Genomic DNA, 20,243 nt, shown 5'->3' with positions numbered 1-20,243 from the left:
CTGATCACACTCACTTCCCAGTTGTCCCATGTTTGCACCACCCCTTTTGAACCCCCCTCAAAAAAAAAAAAAGAAAAAAAAAGGAGAAAAAGAATCTGACATGTGTTGTTCATATACTCACCGAGGCACACTCAAACTCCCAGTGGCCTGCCCCCTCAAGAAAAGTGAGTCCTTCTCCACCTGCACCCCTGCCAGAGGAGGGGACACCAACTATGGAAAGCCACACTTGAGCATCCTTACCACAATTTTTAAGAGTTCTCTTTGGCAGCTTCACCTTTAGGCTGTTGCTTTTTGGGGTGGGGTGGTGTGTGAGGGTGGAGGTTGTCACATAAGCCTTTTATGACCCTCATTCTCAACTCTGCATCTGCAGACACGATGCCACTGCAAAAGTAGCTTCTTTGTCCTCATTGTTTCCTCAGACTCCATGCATGAGCCCTGGCCGTTGTTTCCGCCAGCAGCGGTGATTTTCATAGGGAGGATGTGAGGCAATAAAGGGTAGAGAGGGAGTAGAGGCCTTGATACTCCTCAGACCCAAATGATTGTTCTAGCCCTTGCTCTAGTGGCCCTTCTGCCGTCATGGTCATGCAGGGTGTATGTAAGGCCACAGGCCTTTGAAAAGGCCAAAGAGTGTATTAGGCTTCTGTTTCTGTAATGAAACACCTGAGGCTACTTAAAAAGAGGAAAGGTTTGTTTTAGCTCATAGCTTTGGAGGTTTCAGTCCCTAATTGGTTGGAGAGTGCCACGTCAAGGGTACTCTCTCAAGGACACTCTCCCAGTGGTTAACTTCCTCTCATCAGGTCTCACCTCCTGGAGAGTCCACGTTATCCCCTCCGAGGAGCTTTAGAAGGGGTAGTAGAAATGGCTGGAAGTCATCTCTCCATGCCATAGCAAACTGTAAAGATACTTAGTCTGGCTTTGAAATCCCAATCTTCTCTCCACACGCCCTGCTGGGATGACAGGGGTGCGCCAGCACACTGGGCTCCTGGGGCTATCTTTACTTAGTCCATATCCTTCTTTGGGCATCATATCCTTTAGCACGCATGTCTTCAGTACCACATAGGATGCTAATGTTGGCAAAGCAGCCTTCTCTAGAAATGAGACACAGACTCAGTTCTGTTTGAGTCCCTGGAAGTATACAAGAAAGGGGCAATTTAATATCCTTTATAAGTAAAATATCTTTGTTATAATCCCTTTTTTTAAAAATAAGACTTTCCAACTTGTTTTTTGAGATAGAGTCTTAATGATGTACAACTCACTATATAACCTAAGGTGGTCTTGATCTTGTAGCAATTCTCCTGCCTCAGCTTCCAAATCCTGGACTTTATAGCTATGCGGCACCATAACCAGATAAAATAACAAGCTATTTATTTATTTGTTTGTTTATTCAAGAAAATGAAGGCTGAGCTGCAGTATCTTTCCAAGAAGAAACATTAGTAAGAATTATTCCAGTGAACTTTTTTATTGATTTAAGATGGTCTTCCCTTTCCCTCTCTTTCTTTCTCTCCCTTTCTCCTTTTACTTTCAGACTGTACTCCAGACTGGCTTTAAACCATATAGGCCAAGATGCCCTCAAACTCCCGATCTCCCTGTCTCTACCTCTGAGATTATAGACATGTACCACTATACCTGGCTAGCACCTCTATTAAGTACTCTGTCCTGTCATCATCCCAGCCTCTTTACCACATGGTCTGATTTGCTACTTAATTCGGCTGTCTATGCCAAAAAAAGTGGGAATTTTCAGGGCATTTGTTTAAAAGATACTAAAAGCCCTCTCAGAATTCTAACTGGACATGTGCATGTGTCACAGCAAACATGGGGAGGCCAAGGACAACCTGGGTATCAAGCTTTGCTTTCCACCATGCTTGAGACATGTTCTTTTTGTTTGCTGCTGCTATAGATCAGGCTAGCCGGCCTGTGAGCTTCCACGGATTCCATTTCTGCTCTCCATCTTGGGGCAGGTGGCTGGGATCACAGCCATACGCTCTTATGTCCATTTTCACATAAGTTTTTGGGATGCAAACTCTAGTCTTTGGCTTTACATGACAAGCATCATAGAGGATGAGCCATTTCCCAGCTCTCTCTTTTCTCTAAGGAAATTCTGCAAAGGGCTAACTAACTACAACAAATTGTTTTTGTTATTCTTCGTAAGTAAGAGTTTTTTTAGATACTAATTTTTGCTATCACAAACACGTGTGTGTGTGTGTGTGTGTGTGTATGTGTGTGTACTTTCATGTTCATGCCACAGTGAGTGTATGTAGAGGACAACTTGGAGACACTGGTTCTCTCCTTCCATCATGAGGGAGATTGACCTCAGATCGTCAGAGTTGCCTGCAAACACCTTTATCTGCTGAGCCACCTCATTGGCCAAGGCCCATTAGAGCTCAGGCCTGCAGATGAACTTTATGGAAATGATAAGAAGAAATCTGAGTATACTTGGACTCTTGGGTCATTTCTGCCACACTTGGTTTTCACGGGAATCAACTCCGTCTACAGCAGCTTCCTCCTGTCCTCCTGGAAGAGTCACTACGACCAGCCCTGAGTGGATGTGAGAGACTCTGGAACAGTCTCTCACGTCAGGAGGGTGAAGCGCAAGCTGTGAGGCTGTGGCATTCACTTCCTTGCAATCCCCCTGTCATCCTATCACTTCAAAGTCCCTATTTTCCCTCAAGATCAGCACAAGAGGTCTGGGACCAGAAGCAGGCTCCTCTCTCCTCAGCGATAATTTCAGGACCGCAGGCCTTCTTCTGGATCACCATGACGGTGACGTAGTGACAGGGCTAGGATTGGATGCAGCTGGTAACCACCTGAGTTTTAGCCAGAATTTTGTCCACAGCATATAATTTTTACATTCTTGAGGGCTGTAGCTCCTGTTTTCAATTCCTGGGACTTGACGCCAGTCACTGAGTGGTGTACTGTTTCTCAAACTTGAGCAATTGGTGTACCCACAGCAGGGTCTTTGCTGTCTCTACAGTTCCCTACCGCTTAAGTAAATTTCATCTCATCAAATACATTTATCTATTTATTTTTTAATTTATTTGAATTCTGAAGTTAGGGCTGGCTATGTAGCTGGCTATGTAGGATGCTTGGAATTGAATCTGGGTTCCCTGGAAGAGCAGCAAGTGGTCCTAACAGCTGAAATATTTCTCCACGCCCATAAATAAAACCTCACATCTCAGCGTGGAATAATAGATCTTACTAAGATGAAAACATCTAATAAAAGGTGACCAGAGTTGGACACACCATCAAAAAATGTCCGGGGGGCAAATACATACATAATACATACATTTGACAGTATTAGTCATTAGGGAAATGCAAATTCAAGCCACGGGAGAGTATCACTACAACTAAAGAAGGACTAAAATTAAAGCAGACTAGTTGGTGAGGAGGCAGAGTAAGCTAGCTATCTCATGCCTTGTTGGAATGCAAATTGGCCCAGTCATGTTAGAAAAACAGTCAGGCCAATTTTGGAAAGTTGAATATTCATTTACCAGGCACTTAGGTATTTACCCAAGAGAAAGTGTGTGTGTGTGTGTGTGTGTGTGTGTGTCCACAGTCCATAGCATTATTAGTCAGACTCAGGCAAACTACCTCTTTTCCAGAAAAATAATCAACCCTGAACGATATTTGAAGGGTTCCTAGATTAGAAGAAGCCAACACACGGATCACAGGTTAAGTGCCCTTAACCTAGAATTTCAGAGCATTTCCCCAACTGGGAGCCAGGGGAAGCGCTGCAGAGAAGATCCAAGCTCAACTGCGGAGCAACATGTTTTCATTCTCGTAGTTTACTCCCGTTGGACAGCAGGTGGCGCGGCCGCCTGTCTCAACGGCCGACACGTCGCCTTCCAAGAAACCGCTGGCGCGCGAGGGGGCCACGGTACAGTGTCAGTCACTGCTTCTTCCAAGGAACAGCTTCCCAGTGTTGCATGCATGGAGGAAGGATGCCAGATTGCAGGCGGCGAGGAGTAGCCCCTGGGAGCCTATATCTTCCTAGCGCTGAGCTGTAGATGCGGCATAGCCGGCCTGCTGAACGCGGTGGAGAGAAGCGCGCTGCAGGGCTCTCAGGGCGCTTGGATGCGGTGTGCGAGCAGAGCTCTTGGCAGGAGCATAAAGCACAGAAACCAGACTGCAAATACTTCCACATGCGAAGGAGGAAACCGAAACCTTGCTGCGTCATTTAAAAAAGCACGAAAACTGGAAGTGTAGCTCAGTGGCAGATTCTTGACCAGCTCGCGTGACTGAGGATTTAGGGTCAATCCCCTGTAACTGCAAAATGCAAATAAAATAAAACAAAACGAAAAGCATAAAGACAACCACAGTTCGGTTTTTGGAAACCCTCATTCTCTTAGAAAACAGTCTTTTGCTTTGATAGCAACGCGAAAGACTGTTTTGCACACACGGCACTCAGTGAGAGCAAAGGCTTATATGTAAAGCAACTGGGAAGCCGGACTGGCCAGGGGTAGGGCTTATTTTCTCAGATGCCATCCCTGCCTCTTCAAAGCGGGAGGACAGTAGAACTTAACACCTGAGAAGCAGCGAAGCTCAGCCTGGGGAGAGAAGGAGCCACTCTTCCAACACAGTATTGGGGAAAGTGGGTCCCAGACAACAGTAGGCATTTCAAGGTTACCCAGTTGGTTGACAGGCAGGATGAAGGTGTGTGATGTGCAGGCAAAACAATGTTTTGCAAAAGAGAGCCAGGGTTTCCAAACTATTGACGGCGGTGACACCTGTAAGGACGCTTTAGAGATGAGAGCTTTAGAGAAGAAGTTCTCAACCCGTGGGTCGAGACCCCCCCCTGCTGGGTCACCTAATCCTTTCATTGGGGGTCTCTTATCAGATAGCCTGCATATCAGATATTTACATCACAATTCATAACAGAAGCGAAATTACAGTTATGAAGTAGCAAGGAAAATAGTTTTATACGGTTGGGGGTCACCACAACATGAGGAACTATATTAAGGGGTCACACGGCATCAGGAAGGTTGAGAGCCACTGCTCTAGAGCAATGCTTCTCAGTAGGCATGGTGGCACATGCCTGTGATTTCAGCACCGGGAGGCAGAGACAGAAGGCCCACTTGGAGTTCAAGGCCAGCTTGGGTGAGTTCCAGCCAGGTTCACTTGTGCTACAGTGTGATGCCCTGTTTCTGGTAGAAAATAAATGAAGGAAGGAAGGAAGGAAGGAAGGAAGGAAGGAAGGAAGGAAGGAAGGAAGGAAGGAAGGAAGGAAGAAAGAAAGAGTCTGGTTCATGATCAACTGTGCCTTAAGAACAGAGATGTACAGATCAAGTGCCTGTGTCTTCCAGTTGCTAACCCAATTGAAAAGAATGGAAGGTGCCATGTCTGTGATTTTAAATAAGCTTTCTGAACAATCCTATTCTATCCGTTTATGCTTGTTTTACTGCTTTGTTGGAGACAGGGTCTTTTTTTATTTAATAATTGTTATTTTTTTATATTAATCACAGGTTATTTACTTTGTATCCCAGCCGTAGCCCCCTCCCTCATTCCCTCCCAATCCCTCCCACCCTCCCTCCCTCATCTCCTCCCTGCCCCTTTCCAAGTCCACTGATAGAGGAGGTCTTCCTCCCCTTCCATCTGACCTTAGCTTATCAGGTATCTTCAGGACTGGCTGCAATGTCCTCCTCTGTGGCCTAGCAGGACTGCTCCTCCCTTGGGGGAAGGGGGGAAGTCAAAGAGCCAGCCACCGAATTCATGTCAGAAATAGAGACGGGGTCTTGCTACGTAGCTCAACTGGCCTGGAACTTACTGTGTAACCCTGATGCCCTTGAACCTCTGATTTTCCCATCTCTGTCTCCCAAGCACTGTCACTGCAGGTCTGCACCACCACAGCTGGAAACTCTGAGTCTGAGAACTTTGGTCTTTTGGTAGTTTAGATAAAAGAGCCAGCTTTTGAGCACACAACTCCTTCCAAAGCTGATTTTCTGCTCCCAATGGCCAGATGTAATCCCAGCATTTGGAAGGCTGAAGAAGGATGACTTTGCTGAGTTGGAGGCTAACCTTGGCTACTGTAGTAAGTACCGGACCTTCTTACAAGATTGCTCAGGTGGTAAGGATGCTAACCACCACACTTGATGACTTTAATTTAATCTCTGGGACCTATGTGGTAGAAGAAGAGAGCCAACTCCTCCAGATTGTCCTCTGACCTCCACACACTCATGGTGGTATCTGAACTGTTATTTTATATTAAACAAACAAACAAACAAACGAATGAATGAAGCAGGGCATGGTGGCACATGCCTGTAACCCCAGCACTGAGGAAGCAGAGGCAGGTGGGTCTCTGTGTGAGGCCAGTCTGCTGTACAGAATGAGTCCAGGACAGTCAAGGCTACACAGAGAAACTCCGTCTTGAAAAACACAAACAAACAAACAAACAAAATAAGTGAATGAACGTGCAAAAATCACAAATAAATAAGAAACAAACAACAACAATAACAACAACAACAACAACAAAAACAGGGCCAGGAATGTTGCTAAGCTGGCAGAGAGCTCCCTGGCATATATGAAGTCCTGGGTTCTGTCCCAGCCCTGAATAACCCAGAGCTGGTGGAACATGCTGATAATCTTGGGAAGGTGGAGACCAAGGTCATCCTCCGTTACACACTGAGCACCAGGACAGCCTGGGTTAGGAGAGAGCCTGTATCAACACTCCCCACTACTGTGGATAATGTTGACCAATCGTTAATACTATTGAATATTATTTGTGTGTTTCTAATATGTCTCATATTTCTCTATTTTCAGCATAGTAGCTCACTTCAGCTTTGTGCCAATGGCATATAGATGCATATACAGTTACCCCAGTTTAATTTGGGAAGCACTAGAGACTCAGGGGCATCAAGCCTCAACAAAACCCCCAACTAAACCCAACTAACCAACCACAGCAAACCCGCCGAGACCTGGGAAGGGTGTCCAACAACAAAAAAGGTCTAAATGTGTGACTTTTAAAAGTTTCAAAAGATAGGTGCAAGTATAGCATGGAGAATCACCAAATGCTTGGTAGAAGTGACTGAATGGAAGAGGAATTCTTTCGGCTCATGGTTTCAGAGGGTTCAGTTCATGGTTGCATGGCCTTATGTACTCAATCAGAACACCACTGCTGTGTACATGGGTAGAGACACTGTTATTTGCTCCTCGATAGATGGAAAGTAGAAAAGAGAGAGAGAGAGAGAGAGAGAGAGAGAGAGAGAGAGAGAGAGAGAGAGAGAGAAACAAGAAACAGGAAGAATCTGGGTCAAGAGGCAGCCCCTTCCCACATGCCTCTGGTGATCTAGGTTCAGCCTCCCAATTTTTTTTATTATTAATTACAGTTTATTCACTTTGTGTCCCCCCATAAGCCCCTCCCTCCTCCCCTCTTGGTTCCACCCTCCCTCCCCCTTCTTCACGCATACCCCTCCCCAAGTCCACTGATAGGGGAGGTCCTCCTCTCCTTCCTTCTGATCTTAGTCTATCAGTTCACATTAGGAATGTCAGCCTCCCAATTTTTACTACCTTCCAACAATGCCATATATTAAGACTCTGTCAGGGGATTAGACCACCCACTGTGTCGGAACCCTTACGATCTACGGGATGCCCTCACACACACCGCCAGAGGTGTCTGCGGCTAATCTTTCTCACTTCACATAACCACTATCCTGTATAAGGGTACAGATTCTTCCAAACCCAAGCCCCCCTCCCGCAAGCAATGGGGCAAATCCTCTCTGAGAGCCCAGAGCCCTGAGCCATCCTCATCCCCAACAGAAGATGGTGCTTGATGCTGAGGCCTAACCCACTGAGAGTGGGAGTGGACCACCTATGCCTGTGACACACTTGATGTGACAATTGCTGAGCCAGTACGTGCCAGTCAGACTGGTTTCTCTGAGCCCGGACATTGGTCTTTTTTTTCTGTGTTGTATTTTCAATCTGACACAGGTCGGGTCCAGTCATTCCTATTGCCGGCCTCTGAGGACTTAGATCCTACTGCATTTTGGTGGAATTAGATTTGTTGAGAAATCCATAAGCTGATTTTCATTTGTTCATCAGGAGATTAAAGGCACCACCAGCAACACATTAAACTAGGCTTATTTTTCATTAGCTGTCATGAGACTGTTTAAAATCTAAACGCTTTAAAGACATTTATTATATGCGTATGAATGTTTTGCTTGCATGGAGGCACGTGTATCCTGTGTGTATGTGCATCACGTATATTCCTGGTGCTCTTGAAAGTCATAGGCTATGGTGTGGAGTTTGGGATGGTTGAGAGCAACGGTGTGGACTTTGGAAACAGAATCAGGGTCTCTGAAAGAGCCACAGTGCTCCTAACCACTGAGCCACCTCTCCAGCGCCATCAGATTTTAAATAAAATTTACCTATTATTTATTATTACCGGTGGGCATGTTCATGTGTGTGTACCGCGGTACATGTGCAAAGGTCAGGAGACAACTTTAGGGAGTTGATTCTCTCCTTCCGCTGTGGATTCTGGAGACTGAGTTCATGCCATCAGGCTTGCGTGAAAAGCACATATACCTGGTGGCGCATCTCTTGAGACAAGATCCCATGTAGCTTGGGCTGGTTTTAAATGCCTGATCTTTCTGCATACACATCCCAAGTGCTAGGATCACAGGCCTGGGCCACCAGGCCCAGATATATCACTAGATAGTTAAAGAAGCTGATGATTCCAGAAATATTGAAAATGGCTGCATGGAGGGCATGAAGGAATATGCTTGTAATCCCAGCACTTGAGAGACTGAGGCAGAGGGATTATTGTGAACTCGAGGCTTGCTGCAGCTACCATAGTAAGTTCAAGGCAACTTGGATGTGTAGTAAAAAGCTTGCCTCCCAAAGCAAAGCGAAACAAGAAAGATGGTGTTGATCCGTGCAAACTTCTTCATGTTTTCTCTTATGGACTCTTCATCCTAACTTTCAGCTTCATGGCGTAGGTCTGGATAGGAATACTGTCTTGGACACCAGTGAGTACTTGCTGCTGTCCTCTGCCTCCTTCCTCAGCTCCTCACCCATAGGATGTGCTGTCTGAGACACCCAGGCTTTCTTTTCCCAGTCATACTCTTGGTACCCCCTGAAATTTGTGTGTGTGTGTCTGTCTGTGTATGCACATATGTGTTCACCTGATGTGTATTCATGTGGGGATCAGAGGTCACCACTGCCATCTTCCTCAATCATTCTCCACTTCGTTTTTCTGAGACAGGCTCTCTCGTGGAACCCAAAGCTTGCCATTTTGGCTGGACTAACTGGCCAGTGAACCCTGGAACTTAACCTGTCCCCATGAGTTACAGACGCATGCCATGCTGCCTGGCTTCAAATTTTTAATTAAAAATCTTTTGAGAATTTTGTATGTATTTTTATCATTTCTACCCATCTCTCTCCATATTTGAACTCCTCTAGTGTTCTCTTCCCTTACTGACTCTCAAATTTATGAACTGTTTAATAATTATTGTTCTCTCTCTCTCTTTCTCTCCCATTTAGTGTTGTTCTTACATGCATGTGCTTAGCGGTGACCACTGGGCTTAGAAAATCTATCAGGGGGCTCATCCCTAGAGAAGAGTGATTACCCACCTCTCAGCAGCCATTGGTTGGCTGTAGCTCTTTATCTAAGGGTGGCTTTGAACTGGGCAGAGGCTGGCCTTGAACTCCGGATCCTCCTGCCACAGCCCCCAAGTGCTTATAGAGATTACAGGTGCGCTACACTAGTCCAGCTTTTATTAATCTTCCAAAACATTTATTTTTACTTTTATTTTGGCCCGATCTCTTTAGTGATGTTTCTTCTCGCTTCAGGAAACCATATTCTTTTTGACTTGTTTGTCTTATGATAGGATTGCACTGGGCAGCTCAGGCTCAGGTGGCCCTGAAACTGAGGGCCAGTCTGGCCTCAAGCTAGCCTCAACCTCCTGAGGTTGCAGAAGTAAGACACCAGATCTGGCCCACAACATTCTTTAACTCTGAGATGAACGTGCGGCTTTCTCTTTAAAGATGAACCCTGGCAAGGCAGGGTGCCACACACCTACCTATATGTCCGACACCTGGAAAGTGGAAGCAGGAGGATGTACCCGGACATATAACAAGATCTATCTCTAAAAGAAACAGACCAAAAGAACCCCTGCAGAGAAGTGAATCCTCAGGTCTCAGGCTCCGAAACCTGTGAACAACTTGAAGCTCTTTTTCTGGTCTCTGTAATCAGATTCCCTACATTTCATATGTCCGTCTAGACAAACGAATAATGAATACCTCTGCCCATAGCTGCCGTTTACTGAATGTTCATCAAGGGCCTGGCACGCTGCTGTTCCATCTTCACCACCTCCTTTCATCTTCCCAGCGTTAAAAGTGCACACTATTATTTATGGTCCATTTTTCACAGTGAAAGGAACTGAGGTTGGACTTGTGGCGTACAGACATTGCTGAACGTGACAAGCTGTTGAGTGGCAGAAGTGGGATTTGATCCTGGGTCTGGAGGGAGATCCATCAATCCAGCTTGCCGAGCCACTTGCTTCTTTACTTGGATGGGCAGATTTACTGATTCATGTCTGAGTGGTGACGAATGAACCGATGGCATCCGGAAGCTTGGGAGAGCATAGTGTGGCATGGCTTTGTGCTCAGCTGGGGTTCAGAGCAGAGGGACCTCTCTCTCCCCAGAGCTTCTGCTAAACGGTGCCCTCCCTGAGCCTGGGCACAGTGAGGAACACGGAGGGGCCAGCATCATGCTGGCTTGGCTTGAGGCTGATCTGGAGTCCAGTTCTCTCTGGGGGGGGGGGGGATGCTAGCTACTACTTGGCCAACGTTCTTTCTGGAAGGATGCAGGCAGCTGCCACTACTCAGCACACTCCCCATCCCCCACCCCGACCCGCCTGGGTGACCTCCAGATACCAGAAAGTGATGAACTAACTATCTGAGCGGCTCAGGAAATGCCTTTGGTGCCTGTGGTTTCACATTTCCAAGATCAGAATTATAACTTGAATCTGTCCAGACATTTGCATGTCAGTGTTTATGCCAGGGAGCAACCTCAGTGAACCTTGAGACTTCCTGGTGGGCTGCAGGATCAGGTCTGTTTGTGAGGTGGGAAAGGAGGTCAGAGGCGGCAAGGTGACGTGCCTGAGGCCACGCAGAGCTGGGGCTTGACCCCAGATCCCAATGCTCCAAATAGCTTTCACTTCACCAGACCTGTGAGGCCCCAGGGTGACTAGGACAGGTATGGGCAAGCAACTGAAGAGAGGACGAAGCTGAGGAAGCCAGGCTCTGCCCTCTCCACATGTGCTCTCACTGTTGTATGGGGATCCTGTATAAGAATAATTTGAACGAAGGTTTGCATTGCTGATGAAGTGTTTTGGAGGACCCAAGCTATTTCCTCTTCCCTGGGCATAAGGTCTAAGCCTCCTCTCTGCCTCCCATTAGATCTCTTATTCCATGTGGGAACAAGAGGCCTTTGGGAGGATGTCCTCAGCTGCAGCATGATGACACTTTGACAAATTCTTTAAAAAATTATTGCTATTACATGTGTGTGTGTGTGTGTACATGAGCCCCAAGGCATAGCACATGAGAGGAGGCCAGAAGATAGCTTGCCAGAGTCAGTCCTCTGTTTTACACTGTGGGTCTCAGAGCGCCAACTCAGGTCAGGCTTGGCAGTGAATGCTTTTAGCTGCTCAGCCATCTTGCTGGCCCTTGACAAATTCTTAACCCCAGTCAGCCTTCTGTGAAAGTGAGGTCTTAGCTGAGATGATTTTGGTTCACGTTATGACACCTGTGCACCTCGACGTCATGGTTAATTCATGAGATCCTTGATAAAGAATCTTAAACTGTCTGCAAATGCTTCTTCTTCTTCTTTTTGTGTGTATGTATGTGTACCTTTTGGAATGGTCTTATCTATAGTTTCTGAGGCACTGACTCCTGTAAATTCTCCTCTGGCTTCCACATCTGCTGCGGCACCTGCTCACGCCTTACAAACACATAAAACAATGAATATTATTGTAATAATAAACACGATACTAACCACACCACTCATAATGATGGTTTAACACCCCCCCATCTGTCCCCAAAGAAATGACCTAGGACTTGGTCAGACCAAGGAAGAGGAAATGTAAGGCTCTCCTTGTCACTCTTCACAAACCACTCAGAGTCGTACACAGGAGAAATGATCTTTAATATCTGACTTGGTTTCCGACCCCATCAAAGTGCCAGCGTTGCCTAGAGAACAAGGAGGGGCTTGAGAGGTACAAAATCAAGAGACAAACAACAAACCTGGACATCACCGGGGGCCACACGCGCTCTGCCCCAGCACACGGGAGCGGGCAGGCCTCACACACACACTCATGCAGCCCACACGAACACCGAACAGACACACGCACGTGTACCCACAGATAAATACGTAGAGAGGAACTCATTTTATGTATATACATAGAGAGAAGAGAGAGAGACTTAAGTCCCGGCCGGCGTTAGGGGGTGGGGGCCTCCAGGCTCTCAGCATGCTCAGCCCAGCTCTCCGCTGTACCTGGCACCCATGCCCCTGCCAGAAAAGCAGCTGCCCCTCTCCCCGCCCCCCTCCCCCCTTGTCCCCCTGCAACCCTGTGTCTACCCAGGGCTGACACTCCCCCACCCCCCCACGCGCCCTCCCTTTTCCCACGATGGTGTCCTCCGCCCTCCCGGATGTGTGTGTGTGTTTTTTGGGGGAGATGGAAAAGGGACCCTAAAAGTGCCCGGGCGCCAGGGGCATGTTGCTTTTGAAGCCCGTCTGCCCGTTGGCCAGGTCGGTCGTGGTGTCACAGCCCCCGTTGCTGGCGTCGCCGTCGGTGCCTGGGCTCTCCGGCTCGCCTAGGAGCTTGAAAGTGAAGAGCGGCCCGGAGTCAAGGCGGCCCCGGCGGCCGGGAGGCTCCGGCAGGCTGAGCAGCGCCCCGGGTTTCCACTCGGGGAAGGCGCACAGCTCCACCGGCGGCTGCGCTCCTCGACCCAGGTAGCCTGGGCTGGGTGACGCCGAGGGCAGGGTCCGCTGGCTGCCGCTCATGCAGCTGCCGCTGTCGTCGAGAGAGTCCTTCCGCGACTGTGACCTCTCCAGCGAGCCGCCGCGCGTCCACGGCCGGTAGGTGTAAGCGCAGCCGCCCAGGCGGCGACGGCGGCGGCGGCGGCGTCCGCCGCGACACTGGCACCCAAGGATGCGCATGAAGGCGCGCTTGAACTCCTTGCTGGAGCACGGGTAGATAATGGGGTTGAGGCAGCTGTTGAAATAGCCCAGCCAGAACACCACCTTGAACACGGCGTCCGGAGGCTTGAGGGTGGAGAACAGGGAGCCTGCAGGGGCGCAGACAGAAAGACACACGGCAGGTGGTCAGTACACTCGCTACTCAGAAGCTCTCCTAAGCTGTGCTCCGTGGGAGCTTTCCCACCCTTAGGCCTAGTCCCCGGCGGTTTTCTACCCCTGGAAGGCTATCCTTTCCCATTTAGAAATGAATGAACTACTGGGACTGATGCTCATTGGTTAAGAGGCCTTGATGCCCTATCACAAAGACCAGAGTTCGAATCCCCGTCCTCCCATGGAGAAATTCCCAATTGCCTGCAATTCCAGCTCCCATGGATCTGATGTCATCTTCTGGCCCCTGGGAGCACTACACACATACACATTAGCACTCACACTGATACACACATTAAAAAAAAAAAAAAAGATGAGGCAGGTATGCCCACTTTTAATCCCAGCACTTGGGAGGTATTCAGATCTTTGTGAGTTCAAGGCCAGCCTGGTTCCATAGTGAGTTCCAGGTTTAAAAAAAAAAAAAAAAAAAAAACAAAAAAACAAAAAAAAAACAAAAAACAAAAAACAAAAAAAACCACAAAAAACAAAAACAAAAATGAAACAAAACAAAATCAAAACAAAAAACCCCAAATCAAACCAAAACTAAATAAAGGAAAGAAAAAAAAAAGTGAATGAATTCTAACTCAGTAACTTGCCCTCTTGTCTTTGAAATCCCTCCTGATGTAGGTAAGCAGCTTCTACAGTCCTGGCTCTTAGGTTTCACGGGTCAGCGCTTACCCTGTCTACCCACGGGATCTTTCTGCCTGCAGTGGCACATCTCTGTTGGTCTAGGCTGCTTGTGTGAAGTGCTTTATCTGCAGTATCTTATCCCTCACAAAAGCCTGGAAAATAAGCACCAATTTGTTCCCATGGCAAATAGGAGCCATGCTAAAGACCAGAAATGCATAGCATAGACTTCTAACAATAAAAGAAGGCAGCTCAAAAGAATTTAAGAAAATCTTGGAGTAAAGAAAAATGACTTGATGCTTCAAAAGGACAGCCTGCAAGGCAAGAGTAGCAGGAGTTAGCTGTATTCTCTCAGACAGCCAAAGGGTATTCAGAATATAAGAAACCCTCTAACGTGAGAAAAAGAGCTGAGCATATATCTTAGTGGTAGAGTCCTTGTGTGTGAGGCCTCGGGTTCAATCCACTGAGCCAAACAATGTGAGTTGAGTCTTATAACCAACATGTAAACAGAGACAACCTATTCCTACCCTTTGGCCTCTGATCTCCACAATTACACCACGTCGAATACATTAAAAAATTGTTAAATAAAAAAAAAAATCTATATGGTGTCTCATGCCTATAATTCCAGTACTCCAGAGGCTGAGGCAGGAGAATTGTTAGAAATTTGAGGTCATCCTGGAATAGGTATTCTAGGCCAGCTTGGGATTCAGCCTCAGGTTAGTCTGCAGTACAATATGAGATTGTGTCTAAAAACAAACAAACAAAACCAAAACCAAATCAACAAGAAAAATTTCCCAGCCAACAAACTAACCAGACAAAGAGGCAGAATATCTCCCTAACTTAAAAACAAAACAAAATAAGAAATCAAGAAGAACACCGAGTTCCCAGTAGCAGTATACTCCAATGGAAAAAAAAAAATTAGGTAAAGAAAATTGACAATTGACATGAATGTAGACAAGATGCGCAAAGTATTAGGCAGTTGAAGACATTAAAATAGAAGCTCTAAAGAACTGGGCACATGGCACATGGCACACGCCTGTAATCCCAGCACTTGGGGTTGCAGAAGCAGGCAGATCTTTTTGAGTTCAAAGCCAGCCTGGTCTACAAAGTGAGTTCAGAACAGCCAAGGCTACACAGAGAAAGAAAAATAAAAAAAGACCCCCATCTCCCCAGCCAAGTGAGCCATAAAGAGATAAAATATGTCTTTTAAGGTGATAGGGAACATTAGAAAGCTGCCAAGTAAGGCTATGAGGACATGAAGAGCCTTTGGCTTTGGCAGTTAAAGGCACAGGTTGTGTAGACATTTTGAAGAAGATACTGGTACTATGTGGCTCAGTTGACTGTGGACACATTTGAGCTGGCCCATTTTGTTCCAGGCCACAGTACTCAAAGAATTTCACATGGGACCGTCAGGAGGATGCTTTTAATAGTGTTGTTGGTGGTGACAGAGACTAGGAGAAAACCCGGGGAAAGGTAGAAGGGAGGCATATGTAAACCTGGATAATGAGTAACACTTATGACCCAAGATAACATACCTGATGGCAATATGGAAAGAGTTTAAATGCACCATTCCTCATGGGAAAAAGTGTAAAGCAGAGTGAGATTTATGAATGAATTCATTTATGCAATTAGCCAAACAACCATATGTGTTTTGCAGAAACATTTTTCAAATTAAAAAACACATTACAAAACCACATGAAACACTTGCTGTTTGCCTAGGGGTGGAGGCAGATGGACATGGAATGGAAAATTGGAATAAAAGGAAATAAATCAATAAAATAGGAGAGAGCTTGGCACAGACTGATGCCGATGGGATGCTATGATCCGCAAACATGATTAACTTACCCTCTGAGTTTGAGATCCTAAATCACTTTATGGCGGTATCAAATTAAAAACAATTTTTAATTTAAATATGAGACAACTGAGACCTGAAACGGGTGAGTGGTTTGCCACTGGTCACACAGATTGTCTGTAACACAGCAGGCACTGAAACTAAATTCTATCTGAATACAGAATACAGTTTTGAATAAAAATGCTATCATCCATACTCTTTTTGGAAAAACGAAAAAGAGATAATAAAAAAGCAAATAAATGATACGCATGTCAAAAACAAGCAAAACCTTATAATGCAGAAAAATCATATTTAAACAAAAATTATTTTTGAGACAGGATCTTGGTAGGCAGTCTGGCCGGATTCAAACTTACAATCTTCTCTACCGTTCATTTTCGGGATTTTCGAGCGCATTTATTTCCTTACACACTTGAAACAACAGCACTATGGTTTACGGAACATTTTTTTTTTTTTCAATGCAGTTTATTCAGGAACATTGAACAATCCTCGGACCCCGGGGAAAGCCAGCCCACAGCTTAAATAGCCTCTGGGTAGCCAACCCAGGCGTGCCACGGGGGCAATGCAGATAGGTCCACATACATGGAAGCAAGCCAGATCCTCGGCCTTAGCCAAATGTGGAGTTGTTCGTGACAGAGAGCACTCACCATCGGGAAGGTGGAAGGCGGAAACCAGCTCCATCTTTAAGGCATAGCATTCTGCAGCTCTCTACAGTTCCCCCTTTTTGTTTTAGACGCATCAGGCAAGAGTAGAGGTCTGATCTCTGATATTAGAAATAAATTGGGACTTTGTACAGATGTTCATTTAGGTGTCATCCACCCAAAGAGCATCAGACCAGTTTACGGAACATTTTGTACCCTCACGGTGTGGCTAACCTGGCCGTCCAGCCTGGGGCATAGGGACTTTCATGTTCTACCTTATGTGCCCTGTCACGCTGTGAGTCTGACCTGCTTTGAATCTAACTTGTTGAATGGAGAGTGTATCTAAGTGGTGTGCATGCTTCTAGAATCCCTGTCCTTGGGCTGGTGAGATGGTTCAGTGGGTAAGGCTGTTGCCGCCGGGTCTGACAACCTGAGTTTCTTCTTCAGGATTCCTATGGAGGACAGAAAGAACCAATGCTCTGGCTTCCCCTTCACGTGCTGTGCATCACTACCCAAACAGACAAGTAAATAAAATACATCAAAACAAATTCTCATCTTTGATCTTGGGTTGTACTTGCATTCCTCTCTGGGGCACTTCACCTTCTTCATCATTTGAGGTTCACCCTATTGTCTGGGGAGTTCCAGTTCTTCTCAGTTTAGCAAACCAGTGGTGGTGGCAGCTGTTGTGGGGTTGGCTGGGCTCCGGGAGCAGGGCTAAGCCGTTTCCTCTTCTTTAAACACGAGGAAACATGGAAGTGGGCTACATTCTAGATTGGTGGCGCTAACTCAGATAAAGTGCTGCTTCATGTTCTGAAGCAGCACTGACAAATATTACATCAAAAGGTTTGTGACCCATCCCTTAACCTAAAGGTACCGCTTCGGATTAAGAACACTGTACACAAGGCCCCTCCTGAAATGCAGCTCATAGTGAGTGAACACACAGTGTCCTGCGATGGGGATGAGCGTCATGTCTTAGGCTATGAGCTTCTTTCCGTGACCAAGTCTGAGGGGTCTGGAAAACAGGTCTTGACAAAGTAGGCGAAGGAATGAGAGTGATGGATCTTAGAAGCCTATGCGTGACCGTGGGAAGTACATGCTAGTGAAGAGAAAGTCAAGGCAGGATACCTTCCTTTGCACGGGGACATACGGAGAACAGTATGGCAGCTACAGACACGATGTGACCAAAGGTGGGAAGGACCCACAGCCCATCTGCTGAGGACAAACATGTAACCTTGCCTGGTGTTCAGCCTTGTGGAAGATGGCAGTGACTTGCACAACAAGTGGATTGTTCTTCTGAAGGACTCCACAGAACACAGTGATGCTAATGGCTAGTGTTCCTCAAAGCCGTCACCTGCGCTCTGTGTGGTGTGTCCAAGGCCCTGTGGTAGAACTTTCTTACGAAACGTCCTCCTATGGCTGTGGCCTTGCAAAGTCTAGGCAGAGGCCTGAGGACCGTTTTCCTCATTCTAACCTGTAGCCTTATGCTGTTCATTTCTGTGAGTAGAAGGCGTTCTTTTCTCTCAAGACAGTGTGGGCAGGCTGAGAGATGACTGCAATGCCGGATTTAAATGGCCAGGCCTGGTGTTAGGGACTGGCTGTTGGGCTTTAGAAGTGTTAATCAATCCTCTCAGTTTCTCATCTATAAAATTGGGACAGTAAGTATTTCATAGTTCTTTTTTGTTTGTTTGTTTGTTTTGTTTGTTTTTTGAGTAGGTGAAGAAACTCTCTACATGGGGTGTGGTGGTGCACATTTAACATTTCAGCACTTGGGAGTAGGAGGCTTGATTAAGAACTCAAGGTCATTGTCAGCTACATATTCAGTTTCAAGGTCAGCCTGGGCCACAGGAAGCCCTGTCTCAAAAGACAAAATCAAAACAGAAAAGAGAGAGAGAGAAAAGAAAAAAAAAAAAAGAAAGAAAAGAAAAGAAAGGAAAGGAAAGAAAGAAAGGAGAAAACAGAAGAAAAGAAAATATCCGTGTAAAATATGATCTGGCACTTTAGAGCTAATAACAAATGATGGGCCTTTTGAAACGCATGTGTTCCTCTGTATCAGCAGGAGGCAGGTTCCAACTCCTGTAAGTAAAAAAAAAAAAAAATCTATGGCTGCTCAAGTTGCTTCCATTTAATGGTTCAAGATTTGCATGTGACCTAGCTGCAGCTTCCCACAAACTTTACCACATCCTTAGGTGACTGACAACAAATCAGCAACTTACAATATCTAGTATGATATAAATGACACCTAAGTGGCTGTTAGACTACGGTGTTTAGGGAGTAGCAAGGAAAAAAGTTTGTATCTCACAAGAACAGGCATGATTTTTTACTCTCAGCTATCTATGTAAATTAACTAATTTTTGGTTAGGAGGCCACACACCATGGAGTGGGTATACAGCTCAAAGGACATCTTTGGGGAGTCAGTTATCTCCTTCCATGTGGGTTGGGGTACTGAATTCAGGTCACCAGGCTTGGTGGCAAGACCCTTTACCCACCAAACCGTCTTCCTGCTCTACCCTGAATGTTTTTAATTCAGAGTTGGTTAAACTCTTGGATGCAGAACTGGAGGACACAGCACCTTGCCCACTTTTCAGTCTCTACTGGAACTCTGCTCTGGTCCACTCCGGCCAAGCCACTGTGATTTTTGTTTTTTTCATTCTGCACCCCACTGAACATTTACAGGCAGATCTCATTTTGCCATTTCATTGCTTGTTTGTTAATATAGTCAAGCCGTGTCCCAGGGCTGGCTGCGTCCTTGTTCACTCCCTAGATTGTAAATTCCTTCTGGATAGGAAACATTATTTTCATTTCCCCCTCCAGATTTATATATTTTATTATAAAAATGATAATGCTGAGTTAAAAATTACCTGTTACATAAAAAAAAAAATCCATAAAGGAATAAAAATTCTCTTTCCAGTCAAGTGCAGAGGGCCGGAGCTGTGTTTTTTTCTTAAACGGGGTCATATTACATGTACCTTTCCCTAAATTGCTTTGCTCACTGCCTTTTCCTTGTCTGGGTCTATGCCACTATGTCGCCCCCTCCAATGCCACATTGTATTTTGATCTGGATGCATGGCAATTTATTTAACATGTTCCCTAATGCCAGTCAAGCAGGTGATTGACTTTCAGTATTTAGCTGTTTCAAACCTCAGCGATAAAAAGCCTGAGGCACTTGCTCTCCCTACGCCTGCTTCGGTAGGTTAAACTCTCCTGTGAGAAATCCGTGGGGCAACTGCATTCTAAGTACCGACAGCTAGCAGATGGATCGGCATCTTACGGGGTTGTAGCAAGTATCCCTCTTGTTGGACCATGTGCTGTCACGTCTTCCTTACAGTGCCACCCTGGGTCCCTTTAGCCTTTGTGACTCTCCTTGTCCAATTTGGGTGCTGTTTTATTTTCTCTTCCTTCAGACCTTAGCATGGTACCGCCTGATGATCTCCACTAAGCACTTCTGTTTTTTGAGACAGGGTCTTCACTATTCAGCTCCGGCTGTCCGCCAACTTGCTAGGAAGCTTCTAGCCTGGCTTTAAATCCAGATCCTTCATCTCCACAGTGGAGACTCACAGGCATCTGCCAGGATGCTTGAGTCCTGCAGTGATTTCTTCAATCATTTGTTAGTTTTTAAAGAGAGAGTCTCATTTAATCCAAGCTCATTATTTAATTCAGGGTGACCTTGAACTCTGGATCTTCCTATGTTTACCTCCCAAGCGCTGGGATTACAGGTGTGTGTGTCACCAGATCCAGCATCCTCTGAGTTTTCTGTTACGAGTCTCCCCCGTTCCCCTTTATCTTTTTGATG

The 20,243-nt window shown here is 46.1% G+C and overlaps 1 protein-coding gene across 4 annotated transcripts in view; it reads right to left on the bottom strand.

Moving 5' to 3' along the window:
• Positions 1–12,115: 12,115 nt before the first annotated feature.
• Positions 12,116–20,243, bottom strand: part of Adra1b (adrenoceptor alpha 1B) — a 112,088-nt gene continuing 103,960 nt past the window's right edge. For 2 of the 4 annotated variants that reach the window (XM_060363823.1, XM_060363822.1), the window contains one exon: positions 12,116–13,278. In XM_060363823.1, coding sequence (XP_060219806.1) covers positions 12,680–13,278 — 599 coding nt within the window. In that variant the 3' untranslated portion in view covers positions 12,116–12,679. Of the gene's footprint in view, positions 13,279–16,365; positions 18,527–20,243 lie in introns of those variants that run through there. The other 2 variants (XM_060363825.1, XM_060363824.1) reach the window with 2 other exon arrangements.

The sequence above is a fragment of the Meriones unguiculatus genome, chromosome 11, assembly GCF_030254825.1.
Source record: "Meriones unguiculatus strain TT.TT164.6M chromosome 11, Bangor_MerUng_6.1, whole genome shotgun sequence".
In the NCBI taxonomy this organism is placed as follows: Eukaryota; Metazoa; Chordata; class Mammalia; order Rodentia; family Muridae; genus Meriones; species Meriones unguiculatus.
The sequence above is the reverse complement of the archived record's forward strand: the minus strand, read 5'-3'. Positions and strand labels throughout refer to the sequence as shown.